The sequence below is a fragment of the Ochotona princeps genome, chromosome 1, assembly GCF_030435755.1.
Source record: "Ochotona princeps isolate mOchPri1 chromosome 1, mOchPri1.hap1, whole genome shotgun sequence".
In the NCBI taxonomy this organism is placed as follows: Eukaryota; Metazoa; Chordata; class Mammalia; order Lagomorpha; family Ochotonidae; genus Ochotona; species Ochotona princeps.
This window is the reverse complement of record NC_080832.1, coordinates 94,611,014-94,630,056: the sequence shown is the minus strand read 5'-3', so window position 1 is coordinate 94,630,056 and position 19,043 is coordinate 94,611,014. Positions and strand designations below refer to the sequence as shown.

The following is a 19,043-nucleotide window of genomic DNA, read 5'->3' as shown; positions in this document are numbered from 1 at the left end:
AAGACTTATTAAAATGAGACACATTATCTTGCTTTCTGGTAGAAGTTTGAATATTCTCAAAGCTATACTAAGAAGTTATAGTAGTATTTTTTTGATAATACTGTGAGTATAACAAAAATATTGTTTCCCTCCTGATTAAAAAAAAGACAAGTGAATTTTCTCATCCTAATACATTTTTTAATTTAAAAATCCTAATAAATTTCTACTCTGTAGAAATGTCTTTGTTGGTTGAAGAGATTAATAAAACATGTGATTTATAAATTGTCATGTGTTCATTTAATAATGAATTATTAGCAATATGAAGATACAATTTTAACAATTAAAGATAGCATGTAAGGATCATGAAATCTACAAACATTTTATATTTGATAAATACTCTTATTGTGTGAATTTCTGAGGCATTTAACATTTTGTACATTTTGTATCTCTCTTATATAATCAAATCAAAAATAGCACAAACTATCAACACAAATTTAATATATTTTAAAATATATGTTTATACAGCACATTTAAAGAACAATATAATAGACCTCCATTTCTTATTCTCTCAATGGTACACCCTTATTAAAATATATTATTTGATGTACCCCCAAAATAATTGTTGGATTTTCTTTATGATAAACTGTATTTTAAAACAACATTGCGATACACCTGAATTATGAATACACCAATTATGTTTTTGAAGCCAGTTGTAACACAAGTTTGGTTGGAAAGATTCAAAAGGTTAATCAATAAATGATGTTCCACAAATATTTTAGGTGAATTGTAGCAGCCTAACCACAGGGCCACATTAAATAATACGTTATGAATATAAGGCCAGTCTTCAACACATCGATGTGCCAAAATAAGCCTTAGAAGGCATCTGAAGAGAGAGGGAAAATAAATTAATTTCAGAGGGAAGAAAATGCACACGCACATCCACAAGCCCCAGAACTTTGCCGTTTGGAATCACATGCACATGGAAGAACATTTACAAAATCCCTTTACAAAATAAGGTTTTCACTGAGCTCATTCTCACAAGATATGAAAAATGGATTTCAGCTGTTCTTTCAAAATGGCAATTCTGTCAAAGCCATTCTGGGATTGTTGATAGTTTACACCAGTTTAGTTTCAGTGCTTTTAGCCCAAACAAAATTCCTTGCATCACATCGATCAGTAAAGTCAGTGTTCAGAGAGAGTTAGAGAGTACGGCTGTGTCGGCATCATCTGTGCCTGCACATTTTACTCATTCGGTGACTTGTCTATGGGAAGGGAAGAGGAACACACGTGAAAGTCTCTTTCTTTTGGACAGAGTTTTTAAATCGGAAAAGAATGTGCAACAGTAGTGTGCTAGATAATAGACAGATGTGCTTTATCTGAGGTAAGAAGGTTGTACTACAATTTTGTGTGTGTGTGTGTGTGTTAACCTGGAAAGTTACAGACACAAGCTCAGGCTTGTTGCCACAGAATTCCTCAAGCTTTTGAGCTCTTTGCAAAATCTACAATCTGCAAGCCAAGAAGGAACATGCTCCTACAGTTACACCAATACTGTTAAAGCAAACAGTTATAACAATTATGTGCAATGTTTCATTTTCTATTTTCTGGCTACTGTTTATTTATTCAAATCCAGTTCAACATTTCACTTTATCTAATGAAGCAGAAACTCTCAAAGTAAAATCTATTCAAGCATTGTTGTTTGGGCTGCTCTTTTGTTTTAGCTTTTTTTTTCCTAAATAAATATTCTATCTCAATTTTCCTTGGCACAACATAACTAAATGTATTCAGTTTCTTTCAACAGTATTAAACAGTCAAAGAAATTCTGTTGAATCTCAGTAAATTGTAAAATTGAACTAGGAAAATACATGTTGAAATGGAGCTGAACTGGATTCAACATACCTCACTGAAGTTGAAGTAATCTACTCTATATATTATAATGGAATGATTTCTAAAATATATCTTACGAATATGACATTCACCATAGAGAATATATACCTTAAAATAAATAAAAATGGTTATATACATGATATTGTACATAGGAAGAAAGATAAAATGAATAAGACTAATTTTAAGAACATTCCCCTTTTGTCTGAAAGTAGGCTTTTTACACAGTCATGACCCTTAGTACAGATCTTTCTGTTATTGGCATTACTGTAACATTAGTGGCAGCCACATGAACGAACTACCATATTTCTGTATTTTTTCAAAATGACATTGGAGCTGTCATCAAAGTACAAAACGGATATAGCATTTAATTTGGTGGGTGCACAACAAGGCTTTGGTACGTGGTCAGGAAACATCAGATGAACCTGGGAAAGGAAAAAAATTTTTTTCTTTTTTAGAAATGAGATAAATATTTTGTTTCCAACTTTACAATAATATGATTGTCTCGCTATACAAACAAAAACATATACATTTTTTTGCCTCCCTCTTCCCATTTGAACTCAGTGACTAGATTTGAGTAGGAGACTGATAGTGACAGATATGTTCTTAAGCATTAAAAACAAATTCAACCCAACAGTGTGTTAAGGGTCTTGAAAAGTAGTTCATAAGTTAAATAGCAGGAATTCTCTCTGTAGACTATTCAGTGGAAATTTTCCTAAGGATAGAATATGGGACCAGCATTGACAGCTGTTAGTTGGAACAGCAATTTCTATTCCCATCAGGAGAAATATTGCGATTATAAGTGCAATTCAATGAAGACACAGTTGGAGTGTATAAAGAATCTAAGAATTGTTTCTCAAAAGAATAACTAGAAAATAAATCATAAATGTTGTGCCAAATCTTAAGTTTCCATGGCGAAAGACAGTTAAAGTCATGATGAAATAACAGCCAATACTTGCTTTGCAGCAATGATTTCAACTCCTCTCCACAGGACATTTTTTCCAGATTGGCTGAAGTTTAAGATTGTCTTATGTTTTTTCTCCCCTGCCCACTCCCTAATTAAGTGCCAAAAAGCAAGCTAAACTAAACCATAAGCAAGACGGCTAGATGTTTAACAAATTGAATATCCATTTCCCTAAATTAAAAAAAAAGTGGATGTGTATTAAAAGTGGTATCCTTAAATAAAGGGTTGATACTCATTTTGATCAGACTGGCAATCTGCCCATGATGCAGTAATTGAGCAAGGAGCCACAACATCATTTCCCCTTTCCCACCCAACTTCTTTGGCCCTTCCCCCAAAGGAGTTTATGGGAAGTTCCACTGATGAGCCTTAAGGGATCTACAAAAGCAAATACAGCCTCTAAGAGCTTTGGCTGCACGGCATCCTGGCTGAAATGACATAGAAGTTCTGCATGTGGACAGAAACAGCAGGAAAAATGAGGTGATCTGACATGAACTTGAAATATCCTAAGACCTCACAAAACTAAAAGTTGGATAGTTTCAGACGCAGCTTGTGTCCCACATCAGCTTCTTCTTCTATAACCCCACACACAAGATTGATAACCCTTTTGTTTCAATGGCCTTGAAAACCTTATGAAGCAGCTACTCCGGTAAAAAACAAAACAAAACAAAACAAAAAAACGGATTGTTCTTGAATAGGCTCAAACATATTAGTCACAAACATATTTCCTTTAATAACAAATGTTCCTGTCTTCTTGTTTCATGTCCTCGGAACACACATACATCATGCACAGTGCCAGAGGGGTAAAAAAAAATCAAGCTTTCATATACACTCAAATTTTGTATTGACTGATACCTACTTCCCAGGGCAGTGCAGCGGAGCAGAATCTCATTGCAACTTTATGTCTGCATCTTTTTAACGTTTGCTTTTCAATCCTGCTTTCTAGACTAGAGCCTCAAAAACTTAAAATAATTAATCGTAAGTATATAACAAGAAAGAAATAAAAATGAGAGAATGTGAGCGTAGTTAAGATTTTTTTTCAGGTGATCTGATTGTGTGAGTGTATGTGTGTGTGTCTCTAAGAAAGAAATTCTATTTAGTTATTGCAAGGACGATAAAATAAGAATTTTCTGAGAAATTGGGTGGCATTACTTATGTTTACGGAGATGTTTTTCAGTGAAACTACTGAAAGATGGTGATTGTGATTGTCCCTTTGCACACTGAAGCATTCAGGATATCTCCATACCCAATATGCTTTTGTGTTAAATTGAATTCTCACAGAAAAGAAGGGAGCTAAACTTAGAGACAGCTTTCACCGAAGGAAATTTGGATACAACACATCCATCCTTGCAGAGTACCTACTCCTTCATCCCTAGAAAACATACTGCCTATTGGAGTGCTCATATTTACTGAATGAGCAATTTTGTTGGTCAAGAATCAATCAAAAGAAGACCAAAATAGTTACTTCAGCTATAAAAGATAAGAAAGAGACAGAGAGAAGATAACCCACTCTAAATGATTGTCTTTCCTGCGTAAAAACACTTCACTGTTCGTTCATTGTAAACAATTTTAATCCTACAAAAAGAAAGCATACCAGAGTCTGAACTATAGCATGGTTGGTGGCATTCATGTGAGCATTCAGTGGGAAAGAACATTCTCCATCACAATAAAACGCAGCATATCCTTCAGGTGCTATAATCCAGTCCTAAAATGCACACAAACACACAAAAAGGAAATCACTAAAAGAAAAAGAAACCTTAAAGAAGGCTCAAGTACATTTAATCTAAGCAAGTTTCTCCTTTTATATTCTGATAGCTTTCCCTACTCCCTCAAATTTTTTTTTAGCTAATGTTTACAATAAGAGTATAACTATTTTTAACAAGAAATTGCCCTAATTTCTCCCAAGAGATTTCTATGTAAGATATTCATACCATTAATTCATAGTATTTATATATTCATAAATAAAACCTTAATCATGAAATAACATTGTAAATATTATTTAAACAGGAAATCTTGACCTCCTCCAGAAAGTTCAAATGAGCCAGAAAGGAAAAGGAGAGTAAACTTAATTGAGATAATTCTCATTACTTCTTAATAACTCATTCCTGGTTTTAGAAGCCTGACAATTTCCTAAAGGTTTAATATTTGTTCCAGGTGTCCCTTTTCTCATCATTTCCGCATTAAATTCACAGTCTCTTTAGAAGAAATGGGTTGGATAAAATTATTGAAAATTACATATGAAAAATTCAGGAAGTTAAAAAATTGGCACCCGGAGTGTTTGCCCTGATATTTCCCCCAAAGAAATACAAAATGGCACAAATGTGAAAACTACTATCTATGCTGAAAGTTCACCATAAGAGTCGAAAATATTTATACTCTAACATTATATCTCAATAAGAATGCTTCTGTACTGAGAATCTATTTTAATGGATTATTAGAAGAACTTTGAAAATTTCATCTTAAATGCACTGTTTGGAGCCCTTAACCATATTTGTAATTAAATCTTCTTTCTTACCCTACTTATAAATCATATGTAAATAATATTATTTTTAAGTTCAAAGGCAAAAATACTTATTTCTGTGTGTATATCTAGTGACAGACATTAACTTGAGTTTGCTTAGCCCTACAATGCTGGTGGGTTTCTTAGGAGGCTGATGGTATTTTCTGTAATGATCTAAAAATTTTCTATTTCTAATAAAAGGAATAGTTTGCGATATTTAAACAACAACTTTTTTTTCAGTTCCTAAATATCATAGAATTTTGTTTTACTTCACAGTGCTTTAAAGAAAGCTCGCTAATTATGCTTCAGAGATGAAAGGATAACAATGAAATGAAAATGTCATGGTTAAGGCACATGTCAAACAGTTATTCCAAAAGTCGTAGGGCACTGTGTTGTAAAAATTGTTGTAAAAAAGTATGACTAACCGAAGGACTTAGGATAAAATACAGAGTTGATTGAACTTTCTTACCTGCCATCCCAGATCCCGGAAACTCACATAAAGTTCATGTTTTTTGCAGGCTTGTTTCTGTTCACTTGTGTTATAATCTGAAATCAAACATCGCATTTTAGATAAATGGCTACTCATCAGGCTGGTAGTATTTCTTTGATGGGATTGCTGAGAAGAGGTTTAAAAAGGATTGTATCTGAAGTTACTGAAGATGAGCTTGAATTTTTAAAGCTACAGCAACTTCTTAAGTGAACACCAATCAAGAAATTTGTCTGAGTTCCTTCTTCCATTAAATGGAAGTTGTAAATGGGCTCTGTTAGACCTTCTAAATGGCAGGGCACAGCCTAGTATCTTCCATTCACCAAGTACTAGCTGTTGGATGTATGCTCATTCTTTGATGCATTCATACTATCATGCTACTTAACATAATCATACACATTAAGTACTGAAACAATATTTTTAAATCTATGAGGCAGATAATAGTCATGAATTCAATATATTTTCAGATTTGTTAATCATCTTTATTGCATCCTGCCAAAAATAATTTCTAACAATCCATTCTTGACTAATTACCATTGCCAGGGCAGGAAAAAAATAAGAATCCGAACACTCTTCATTCTCCTTAAACTCCTACTTCAAAACTGTCAAAAAAAATCTTACTCAATCCTTCAAATAAGTCCAAAATCAATCTATTCTCATCACCTTCATCACAGAGTCTAGACCAATCTCTTATCATCCTTAGCTTACATTACTGTAACAACCTCATTACTATTCCACCTGCATCTGTACTCCCTGTTTCACAAGAAAACAGCCCGGGGGACCTCTGAATTATCACTCCCCTGCAGGAAGTCTGCTTGTGATCCCTGTATTGCGAACATGCATCTTCACAGTGATTGCAAGGTTTGGAGTGATTTGTCATCGCTTCAGACAAATGTCCTACACCCTTCCTCTATTCACTTTGATCCAGCCACATCTCCTAATGCAGCTGGACTCGCTCCCACCTTAACATGTTTACTCTGGCTAGCCCTTCTAATGGAAAATCCTCTTGGATAGCTCCATGCCTGATTTCTATGTCTTTTCAAGGAGTTCTTCACCGATTACCATATTTATACAGCAACTCTCACCCAAATAGTACTGATTTCTCTCACTCCATTTTGTTGGCTATTATCTTTTTCACCTTAAAATGTTATCCCATTTCTTAATTTACTATATGTGTTGCTTTTTTTCAACTTTTCCCCCCTAAAATGTAAGCTCTACAAGGTTAAGAATGCTGTTTGTCTCTACTTAGTTCACTGATACAGCCAAACTGACAAAAACAGTGCCTGGCACACATCAGCATTCAATAAATATTTGGGGAGTTAATGAACAAATTTCTCACAAGATTCGACAATTAATTTTAAGCAAAGGAAACATATTACTTTCATTACATATATTAGAGTATAACATGAAATACCAACAATTTTTAATAATTGTTTAAAGGCATTAGGTGTAAAAGCAGAACCTGATCATGGAATCGGATACCGTAAAATAAGCATGAAATAGAGCTCTGCAGGATTTTTATACATAGTATCAATTTCAAAATTTGCTCATACTTTTGCAAATGGTGTTCTAACAGCAAACCCACTTTGACTATTTCCAGTATGAGATATAAAAGAGCAAATTGCTTATTTCAAGGAATGTTTGTTTTGTCAAAGTGTCCTAGGGATTCTGTCATCTCTTACCTTGGTGATTACTTCAACTAATGGCTTAATGTGAGTTAAAGATAAAAGATAATAATTAAACTTGGGACTCAGATTTTTTCTTTATTTTTCCAGCTCACTTATTCCTACTGAAAACCACTTTTATTAAAGCAAATTATAGGAACTGGTAACAGAAAAAGATTGGAAGTTAATTTATTAGAGAGCCAGCACGTTATGAAAACTTCTGCCTTAACTGAATAACAGCACTAATAGCTAAACATTTTTAGGCAATGGACAGATGTATTTTAAGAAGAGATTTATTAATTTTATCGGAAAGTCAGATTTACAGAGAAGAGAAGAGGCAGAGAGTAATATCTTCCATCTGCTGATTCACTCCCCAAGTAACCACAATGGCCAGAACTGAGCTGATCTGAGGCCAGGAACCAGGAGCTTCTTCTGGGTCTCCCATGCAGGTGCAGGGTACCAAGGCTTTGGGCCATCCTCTACTGCTTTCCTAGGCCAAAAGTAGGGAGTTGGAAAGGAAGTGGAGTAGCCGGTATACATACTAGTACCCATATGGGATGCCAGTGCATGCAAGGGGAGGACTTTAGCCACTAGGCAGGCCCCAGACAATTGTACCTTTTTTTTTTTTTACATTTCATTTTGTGACAGTTTCATAGGCTCTGGGATTCCCTCAACCCCTCCCTTTGCCCTCCCCTCCTGGTGGATTCCTCCACTTTGTTGCAATATTACAGTTCAAATCCAGTCCAGATTCTTTCATTGCGGACGTATTCCAAGCATAGAGTCCAGCATCATATTGTCCAGATACATTCAACGGTTTGTTGGGGAGACTATCTCTGGTCTAAAGGCTGAGTCGGCAGAATATCATACCGGCCAATGAAAAGCCATAACATATCATTCACAACAATTTACAACATTATGGAGTTCATTGACATGGCATTGAGTAATCAATATGTTAAAAGATGCAGGTTCATAACCACATCCTGTGATTACTTCATTGACATTTCAATTTTAGTTTATAAATAACTGGCTTCTATGCACCTTAATATGGCTATAAGGAACTATTCAGCTGTCTCATGTCTATTTTCATTTTGTAGTATTTAGCAGTTTATAGTTTTGAAACATCATTTTTACTGAACTTGACAAATTTTAGGGTAGTCCAAGCTGGCTTATAACTCTAACAAGGCATATATCAACAGTTGGGGTGCAAAACAGTTTTCGGAGGGGTGTGCAGAGAAATCTCCAAAGCCCTAGTGAGGAGTAACTAATCTTTGTGCCCTACCTAGTAAGGTATACGTGAGTCTACACTGACTGTTTCCTGTTTGGTTCCAAGCTTTCCTTGTTGTTCTCTATCTATTCTAATTTTTTGTTGTTGTTTATTTATTTATTTATTTACACAGGTAATTGGACTACCTTTGGAGGCCGAGAACTCTGAGGTCATCCACCCCCATTTGGATCTACCACCCGGGATGGAAGAAGCCCAAATCCTTCCTCTCAGGATCCAAGGTCATCACAACAACAGCCAGGAGCCTTGAGTGGTTCACAGAAACAGAACAGTAAACTTCCTTCAGGACTTGGAAAGGGAGCTTTCTCTGGTCCTTACTTAGCACCAACTCTGGAACTCCACCCTCTCCTGCAAGGACCATCAAGGTCGCTCCGGAACCCCCCTTAAAAAAATAAATAAATAGACAATTGTACTTTAATACAAAATATGAATGAAATGTTCCTACAAATTATTTAGGGGAAGGAAATAAATGATTTTGATATTGGTTTGATTTGATTACTTCCTAATATTCGAAATAGAGAACAATAACAGATAAGCTTTAGACAAGGACTAAGAAGATATTTTCTATAGATAAATATGCAGATATTACATATTTTAGGCTAAGTACCTCCTTGACCACAATTCAACTTTGCATGAGAGCAACAGTTCACAATTTGTTCATGCATAGATATAGCAATTGTTTTTCAAATATTCAGAAAAATGTTCTCTTGAAAAAATTTCTGTTCATTTCCTTCACCCATTTCTTCACAGGGTTGTTTATTTGGCTGTCATTGAGTTTCTGAAGCTCTTTGTAAATCTTGGATATTAGACCCCTATCAGTTGTGTAGTATACAAAGATTTTCTCCCATTCTGTTGGTTGCTTCTTCACTTTGTTGATCATTTCTTTTGCTGTACAGGAGTTTCTTGGGTGCAGTTCAATTTATTTTGGCTTTGACTGTTTGTGCTTTTCGTGACTTTTTAAAGAAATCTTCCCAATGCATATATCTTGCAAAGTACTTCCTATGTTTTCTAGTAATAGTTTAATGTTTTAGTAGTACAGATTTAGGTTTTTGATCCATTTAGAGCCTGTTACATTTAAAGGTGAGAAGTAGGGGTTTCTTACTTCGGCAGGCTGCTATCCACTTATCACAATAGCAACTGAGATCAGCCATTCCTCCTGCATTATGTTCAGTTCACTTGTCAAAGATTAGTTGGCTATACATGTGTGGGCTCCCTTCTGCGGTTTCTGTTTCTGTTCCCCTGATCTTCACTGTTTCTGTACCAGTACCAGATTGATTTAATGATCAGGCTCCTTAGTTATCATGGAAATCCAAATAAAAACCACATTGCTGTTCCACCTAATGTCAGTGAGATTGGGCTACATTCAGAAATCTACTAAAAACACCTGCTGATATGGATACCAAGAGAAAGGTACCTTACTCCACTGTAGGTGGGAGTGTAGGCTAGCACAACCACTAAGGAACTCAGTATGAAGAGTGTTCAGATAACTGAAAATTGATCTACCGTAAGACCCAGCTATCCCAATATGGGAATATATCCAAAGGAAATGAAATCTGCATATTAAAAAGCAATGTGTAATCTTACATTTACAGCAGCACAATTTAGAATAGCAAAGACATGAAAACAACCAAGATGCCCATTAAAAGAATCATGGAAAAAGAAACTATGGTATAAATACTCCATGAAATACTACTCAACCAATAAAAAAGAAAAAAAATTCTGCATTGGCAACAAAACTGTCCCAACTAGAGACCATTGTGTTCCTTGAAATAAGCCAGTCCCTAAAGAACGAATATTTTATGTTCTCCCTGATACAGGGCAACCTTCATACAAAATACATCACTGAATACATAGGTAAACATGTATATGCATATATTCAATTAGAGGAACTGTATAATGAAAACTAGCTTACCAAGGAGTGAAGATACATTTCAGTAGGCACCTCCACTCTCAAGTAAAAGGAGGACTCTGAACAAAACTGTGAAATATATCTTGACAACAGGATGCTGGATTTTCTACCATTATGTATACTTACAACGTCATGATATACTTAAATAGCAGGATGATAGGCTTGTGACTGTTGAAGGACTATACCATTATAATAATATTGAGGAAAAGAACTGGGAAATGGATGAAATGGGGAAGGTGCAAAGGGAATCCCTGAGCGTTTGGAATTGTATCATAAAAATGTTAAAAAAAAAAACAATGAAAAATATATAAAAAAAAACCTTCATAACTATTAAGCTAGACAAGAACAAGTGACAAACTAGATTTCCTTTGCTAACTCCTATAAGAGATACAATGGAATTGTGATGTATGCTTTATCTATGTATAAGATGAAGAGAGAAACAGACACAGAAACAGAGCACTCTCATTCCAAGGTTCAGTCTCTGAAAGCCTCCAAAAACAAAGTTAGGTCAAGTTAGAGCCACAATATTGGAATGCAGTTCAGATCTTCACTGAGGTTAGCAGCAACTCAATCACTTGAGCCACCCAATGCTTCCCATTTCAGCCTTGGTGGTCAAGTCTGGATGCAGAGCTTAAGCACTGAACTCAGGGTTTCCGACACAGAATGCAGGCATTTCTAGCTTTCCTTTGACACAGGCATCTTAACCATGGAATTCATCACTTGCATAAAAAAATTCCCATAATGGTGCCTTTTATTCACTCATGCTTTGTCTTAATTTGTAAAAATCTCATCTAGTACCAATTAAAAAAATGATAGCTAATGCTATTTATAAGCCTATGTGGAAAGTTGTGAACTATGTGTTTAATTATTTGAATTCCAAGTTTATAAAAAAGAAGTAACATATCTGTTGCATATATGTAACTTTTCAAGTTGATCAAGTGGTTTTTAACAATGTAACATCACATAAAGGTAATGAACAATGGAATTGATTCTAACAGAACTTGGTTCCAAAAAAACAAAGTGACAGGGCCAGGCGTATTCCTTCAGATCTTTTTTTTTTTTTAATAGTGCGTACACGGTGTAGTGCACATGGTGCCAAAATTACCAAAATTTGCTAGTAGGCTTACCATAAATTTCTGGTAAAAGGAGTTGTTGGAAGAATGGCAAGGAAATTAGAGTTACATCATCAAAAATACTGATTGGCATCAATTAGGAGATTAAAAGGAAGTTGACATAATTCCTCCATTAACAAACCTGCCTACAAATGAAGAGTAATATCAGAAAGATTAAAGTGTTCTGTTGCCACAGTCTACATTAGGAAAGTTATGCTAGCACACCGTAGCAAAATTGCAGGTATTATAAATAAAGTATTTATCTATATCGCCTATTAATGTCATTAACACTGGGAAATTACTGTCAAAATACTGAAAATATTGACAAACGTATGTGAATTTCCTTATGTCAGTTTTTGGAATTAAATCTTTTTTTTAGAGATTTATTTATTTTTATTACAAAGTCAGATATACAGAGAGGAGGAGAGACAGAGAGAAAGACCTTCTGTCCAATAATTCACTCCCCAAGCAGCCACAACGGCCGGTGCTATGCCGATCCGAAGCCAGGATCCAGGAACTTCTTTCAGGTCTCCCACACAGGTGCAGGATCCCAAGGCTTTGGGCCGTCCTCGACTGCTTTCCCAGGCCACAAGCAGGGAGCTGGATAGGAAGTGGAGCTGCCAGGATTAGAACCAGCAGCCCATATGGGATCCCAGTGCGTTCAAGGCGAGGACTTCAGCCGCTAGGCCACGCCACCTGGCCCTGGAATGGAATCTTACTAGCGACCTTTAAAAGGTGTGATGGCATTTGGGACAGTGTCTAAATTGCCCCTTGGAATGGCCACGTGCCATATTGGAATGACTGATTCAAATCCCAGGTGCTATACCCCAGTTTCACTCTCCTAATAACATTTTCTTTGGGAGGAAGATTAAATACCTGAGACTCCACTATCCACATGGGAGACCTCTGCTGAACTCTGATCTTCAGCTTCAATATGGCCCAGCCTTAGCTGTGAGCACTCAGGAAGTAAAGCAAAGGATGGAAGAGCTGTCACTCAGGAAGGAAGAAGGTTAGGGAGGAAGAGAAACAAAGAGGGATGTATAATTATCTTCTTACAATTCTACTTATGAAATACATGCAATATGTTTTGTTTATATTGATGCAGATATTAAAAATCAGTAAACACTGGGCTCATCTGTGGAAAAAAAAGTGCTGGAGATGTTCAAAGGCTTTCAGTGGCCTGTGTGCCATTTCCTAGGCAAAAAGGGGCGCTAACCTCACTATGTAGACAACAAACCAAGTCTAGATAACTTTGGCATGACACCACGAGTTTCTTTTGGCTTTGAACTGTAATAGTACTTTTAGATTGTTAAATATAAGCATGTCTACAAAAGCAAAATCCAAAATATAATTTAACATTTAAGCATGCCAACAGCTTAAATGAACCAGATATGATTGGAAGCTATTTTTTTTCGAAGCAAAGAGCTGCTGTTCACCACTCTCATTTCCCAAAGGGCAAAGAGCGAAAGCTGAAACCCACAATGTTGTAACAGTAGACACTGTTTATTGAAAATTGAAATGTCATGTAAATGAATGTATAAGGCAAACAATAACCCAAAGCAAGAATCTTCCTTTAATAGGATATTCAATGAATGTGAATCAATGATATATATCCTAAAATTCCCTTGATGGTAGAGAAACTTATGTAAACCCAAGCTACTATTTTACCCAAAAATGAGGAGTTTTAAAACACTGTTACTTCTCTGGTTTAATAGCCATTTTTACCCCCTCCCCTTCCCAGGGAATTACTCTCTTGAATTTATGCACAACCAGGTTGTTCAACCTGGTTGAAACTACCATTTACGTGGGGATACTTTTTGTTTTTCTTGTTACGGATGTGTGGCATAAAACACACCACAAAATAATGATTATCTAATGTGTGTGCTTAATTATGCTTAGCAAATTCATGTAGATGCTCCATTACCATCCCTCATTAGAATTCATTGACCTAAAAATTCCGAATTTCACAAAATCTGGAAATACACAAACTTGAATTTCCATCTGTCTCCAAAACACCTCAAATCAAAAATCCCCTTGTTGCTGTGACCTCACTATTTCTCTGTTCTGCACTCACTATTGTGGTGTGCAGGATCACAAGTCATCTGATGGCAAGTATAAGAAAACCCGTAAATTTCTATTCTTTGCTCATCAAATATTACACAAAGCCAACAGGCCTTATTAACTAATCATTTCAATGACCCATACAGTCCTTTGCACTCTTGGCCATCTCACTTCTCCTTAAGTCCTTTTTAGGAAGTTTGAATCCTAGCATGCATCTTATCCTGGCTCTCCTCTGACACTGATTCATTGTGTAACATTCTTTGGGTTTTGCCTCCATAACCTAACTGTTGTGACACTCATTTCAGTAGGATTGCTTCATAATCAAACCGTTCCACACTGCAGCATGGGTGCATATACCGACTGAAATGGTTTCATCCACTCACCCATCTCTTTATTTTCATTTCATTTATGTATGTATCCATGTATTAATTTCCTTTGATTTGCATTTTATTTAAACTGCAGAGAGACACAGACACACAGATATGTCTTCCTTAGCACTAAGACCGGTTGGAATCAAAGCTGGAACTCAAAACAGGTACTCTGGCAGGGGAGTACAAAATGATTAAGCTATTATGTCAAATCCACTAGTCACACAGCTTTTGTTTGAAAAATTTTTTGTCATTTCTCATCTAAGTCTTCCAAGACTTGTCCAAGGGTCTACAATTAATAACTTGTGAGCCTGTATTAGATGATAAATGAACAGACAGATAGAGCTAGCCACATTTTATTCACCAAAATATTTGTTTCTAAAATTGTGCCTGATTCAGAAAACAAATATCAGCTTTTAATGTTAATTGTTATAAAATTAGGTGCATTAGAAACGCAGTGACATGTGGAATATTCTAGGATTTTCAGTGCAGTATCAGTTTTGAAAACCTAATTGGAAACAATTGAAACATTTCTAGAAGTGATATAATTAAATACATTTATAACAGTAAAATTGAATAAATAAACACTTAAAGAATGAGGTCACTATTGGTAAATGGCTAAGACACTTTAAAAAATACATAAAGTAGATGATTTATGCATTTAAAAGCACATAATAAAAATATTTTCACCCTCGAAAGAATTGTACTGTGGAAGGAAATGTTTAGGAGCACAACACCACGTTGATATCAGCTTCTCAGGGTTAACTATCATGGAAAAATTAGTTGAGTAATGGAAAGCATTAATTTTTATTTCTTATTGTTTTTAAATACTGGCTAAAACAAACTATAATGAATAATTCTAGCTAATTCTATTTTCTTATTTTGGTTAAGACTTATGATCCCATGAAGCCTAGAATTATAACATATCTATAAGTGAAGAGATAGTGCATATCAGAGGTGAGAATAAGTGCTTGATGATTCAAATCTGGTACCTGCATGCAAATCAGCCTGGATTAGGCAGGGCCACCATATGATGGGATCTTCCTCTAGAGAGCCGTACTGGCAGCCATGCCCCAACAGTCTTTTTGAACAGATCTGTGATAAACCTAGAATTTCCATTTGCCCTGTTAGTTCTTCCAGATGTTCCTTTATTTATTTGTTTATTTATTTGTTTGTTGCAGAAAAGATAGGGAGAGTCACAGAGAAAGGCATCTATGATGCAATGAATCACTCTCCAAATGGCTACACGCAGCTGGGCATAGACTAGATGGAAGCCAGGAGGGTTGAATGACATGCGCATGTTGTCTAACGGTGGCAGCAGCACAGATCAGAAGTGGAAAAGGTGATAACCAAACCATGTCTCATATGGGATGCCAGTATCACAGACCGTTGTATCATACTCAAGCCCCATTTTCCAGATGTTTAATATTGTATTGCTTTCAGCATGGATGCAATACTTAGGGCAGTATCATGTTACATAGAATCTTTAAAAATATAATCAGCCATGTGCGTTTATACCATGGGTGGTTGTAGGCTTAACATACAACAGTTACCTCAATTATCTGCTGCCCACACCCATGTTCAAAGAAATAGCCACGATAGTTTATAAAGAAGCAATATTCCCACAACGTTTCTACTCAGTCTTTTTTCTTTAAATAAATATTAAAGCACAGACACACATACATTTACTTGTTTGGAAAGCATAGGGAGATTTCGGGAGGAAGAATAGAGAGAGAGAGAGAGAAAGAGAGAGAGAGAGAGAGACAGAGAGACAGAGAGACAGAGACAGAGAGAAAGCCTATATCTCTTCTTTCAGTCCACAAATGCCTGTAACAGCTAGGCATGTATCAGGCTGAAGCTGCGAGTCCAGAATGCAATCTAAACATGTCACCTGGCTGGCGGGGACCCCAATATTTGGGCCATCATCTGCTGCCTCCCAGGATGCATTAACAGAAAGCTGGAATCCAAAGTGGAGTTAAAATTCAAATTTAAGTTCTCCAGTGTCAAGCATAGGCATATCAAGTGGCAATTTAACCACTACAAATTCCCACCTAAGCTCAATCTTTCCAAAAACCTGAACAACAACAAGCTGGGAGCAATGGTTCCATGTATACTCATTTGATGGGTGGGGTTAGTTCTTCCCATATTCTCCTACTACTTTCTTTGACAAGTATTTTCGAGGCTCCCACTTTGTGCTAAACATAGCTGTGGGCTCTAAAAGGAGTATAGGGCAATGAGAAATCAGAGGCATCAATATTTGGGATAAGACAGAAATGGAGCACATTTGGCGACAATCACCAGGCTTTTACTTCTGCTGTACTCATTCGAGACTTCCAGCTGTTGATGATATGCCCTAGGGAAAACACCATCAAGTAAACAGCTAAGACTCCTCTTTAATTCTCCCACTCCACCCTGTCTTAGCCAGGGAGCCTTTGCACACTATTTTATGTTAAAGTCTGGTACTATTACAGCACTTGTTATTGATATTTGGGTAATTTTCAAACTTAGCTGGCATTTCAAATCTCCTAAGTATCAAGTTTTCTATTTATATTAGCATTCCCTTTCCTCAGACCTCTGTCTTTTAGACTAAATCCTGTGAGACCTTTCCAGTCTGCTTGATTACTACCTATTGAAAGGTTAAGTCTCAGAGACACAAGCCAGCTACTTTTCTTTCTTCTTGCTATCAAAATATGAATGCGCTCCAAAAACATCTACCACATATTTCACAGAAATGGTTGCCAATGACAAACTCTTAGAAAGAAAATATTGGTCTATATTAAAATAATTTTGTACCCTAAATGGTGTTAGGAAACTGGTGAAAGGTTACGTGATTTCTCTCCGTGTGTTTTATTCATCTATGGCTACAGAAGTACATTTGTTGCTTGTGGTCAGGAAGAGAAGATAAACAGAGTTAACCAATAGGGAAAAGGACTTTGATTTCAGTTACTGAAACGCCTCTGCCAGAGTAATTATGGACTTTCATAAGAAGTATATGACATACTTCTTGCTTTGTAATTTCCTCAAAAATTATTTACTCTTCCCTCCAAGGTTTAGCAAGCCTTTCTCAATGCAGTCTGCTACATTAAATTAAAAACATTTCAACCAAATTCAGAACTATTCTACATGAAAACAAAAATATACAAGTTTGACAGGCCAGTATTTACAAGGAAGGAAAGGTCTTCGAAATTTATTTTTCTTGGGGCCCAGCACCGTGGCCTAGCAGCTAAAGTCCTCGCCTTGAACGCCCCGAGATCCCATATGGGCACCGGTTCTAATCCCGGCAGCCCCACTTCCCAAGCAGCTCCCTGCTTGTGGCCTGGGAAAGCAGTCGAGGACGGCCCAAAGCTTTGGGACCCTGCACCTGCGTGGGAGACCTGGAAGAGGTCCTGGCTCCTGGCTTCGGATCGGCGCGCACCGGCCCATTGCGGCTCACTTGGGGAGTGAATCATCGGACGGAAGATCTTCCTCTCTGTCTCTCCTCCTCTCTATTTATCTGACTTTGTAATCAAATAAATAAATCTTTAAAAAAAAAAGAAATTTATTTTTCTCCCTCTTTCATATTAAGCAATTATAACTTTTTGCCAAACTAAATACCATGTGAAATTTTTACAAAATAGCATTGTAATAAGGCACTAATGTCATGTTTCACTTTTAAGTTAAAGAAGTAAAGGTCTTTGTTGGAAAATTGCTTCAAAATACTGCCTTACTACAGCAATGAATCCATTATAATGTAATTCTGTATAGAAATCATCTCTCCTGTATCTATGGCTACATATAACAGAAGAACTTTTTTAGAGCATGGTACTTCTGTTATTTACACTTTCCAAAGTTTCTCATCAATTCCACTTAGAATTTATATTGAGAATCTCAGGTGCAAAACCAACTATTGGTTTCTCTTTTATTTATAATCCTTGTCTTATCTAAATAATTAAACGTGCTCAATTAATAAATAGTTGTTGTATAATTTCAAGTAATCAGGAATAAATGAAGTTTTCAGAAATAATGACTGAGGCTGTTTGAAGTTATAATTCTGAGGTCTGCCTTTGTCATACTGCTAATTAATCTGCTACTTGCAATACCAGCATCCCACACTGGACTGCTGGTTCTAAGTCCTAACTGCTCAGATTTGAATCCAGTTTCCAGCTAACACACCCAGGAAGGCAGCAGATGGCGCTAGTACTTGGGCACCTGCCAGCCATGTAGGAAACCAGGATAAACTTCTGATCCTCGTTTCAGCCTGGTCCAAACCTATCTGCCGAGTCTATTTGAGGAATCAACTAGCCAGTGGAAGATGATTTGGCTCGCTCTCTCTCCCTCTCTCTCTCTCTCTCTTTATGTTTCAAATAAATAAATAAATATTTTAGAAAAGGAAATTAGAATTTTGATTTGTTGAATACTGTGTTCAATAGCCTTACCTTTTCTGTACAACAACTTGTCCATTGTGTCTCTTGGAGTACTGGGTATATGAATGCATTAACACAGAACATAAATTTTACAAATAAACCACTATGATTTTTAAAGTTGATTTTTAAATGCATTTAAATGTTAAATCTATTTAAATTTTAAGTTTATTCCAAGAAACTGAAGTGGAAGGCAGAACGGTATCCTAATGCATCCCTCTTGGAATGAATAACATGATTAAGTCACTTCAGATTTGAGAAGATAAATGTTTCCTGATCAACAGCAATTTTATCTGTTTGTATATCAATAAACTGCAGGTACATTTACCTTAGCTATGCATTTGTAACATTTTGTTAAGGATTTTATATATGTGTGTGTGCAAACATACCCAAAGAAAATTACCTCGGTAATAATCCTCTGCATAATTAAGGTAAATGT

General features: G+C 36.1%; 1 protein-coding gene across 1 annotated transcript in view; it reads right to left on the bottom strand.

The window, feature by feature from the left end:
• Positions 1-2,047: 2,047 nt before the first annotated feature.
• BMP5 (bone morphogenetic protein 5) overlaps positions 2,048-19,043 on the bottom strand; it is a 114,984-nt gene continuing 97,988 nt past the window's right edge. Inside the window, exons 5-7 of the mRNA XM_004580486.2 lie at positions 5,791-5,867; positions 4,416-4,526; positions 2,048-2,285 (exon numbers count right to left, since the gene is read on the bottom strand). Of these exons, the coding sequence (XP_004580543.1) occupies positions 2,136-2,285; positions 4,416-4,526; positions 5,791-5,867 (338 nt within the window). The 3' untranslated portion in view covers positions 2,048-2,135. The remainder of the gene's footprint in view (positions 2,286-4,415; positions 4,527-5,790; positions 5,868-19,043) is intronic.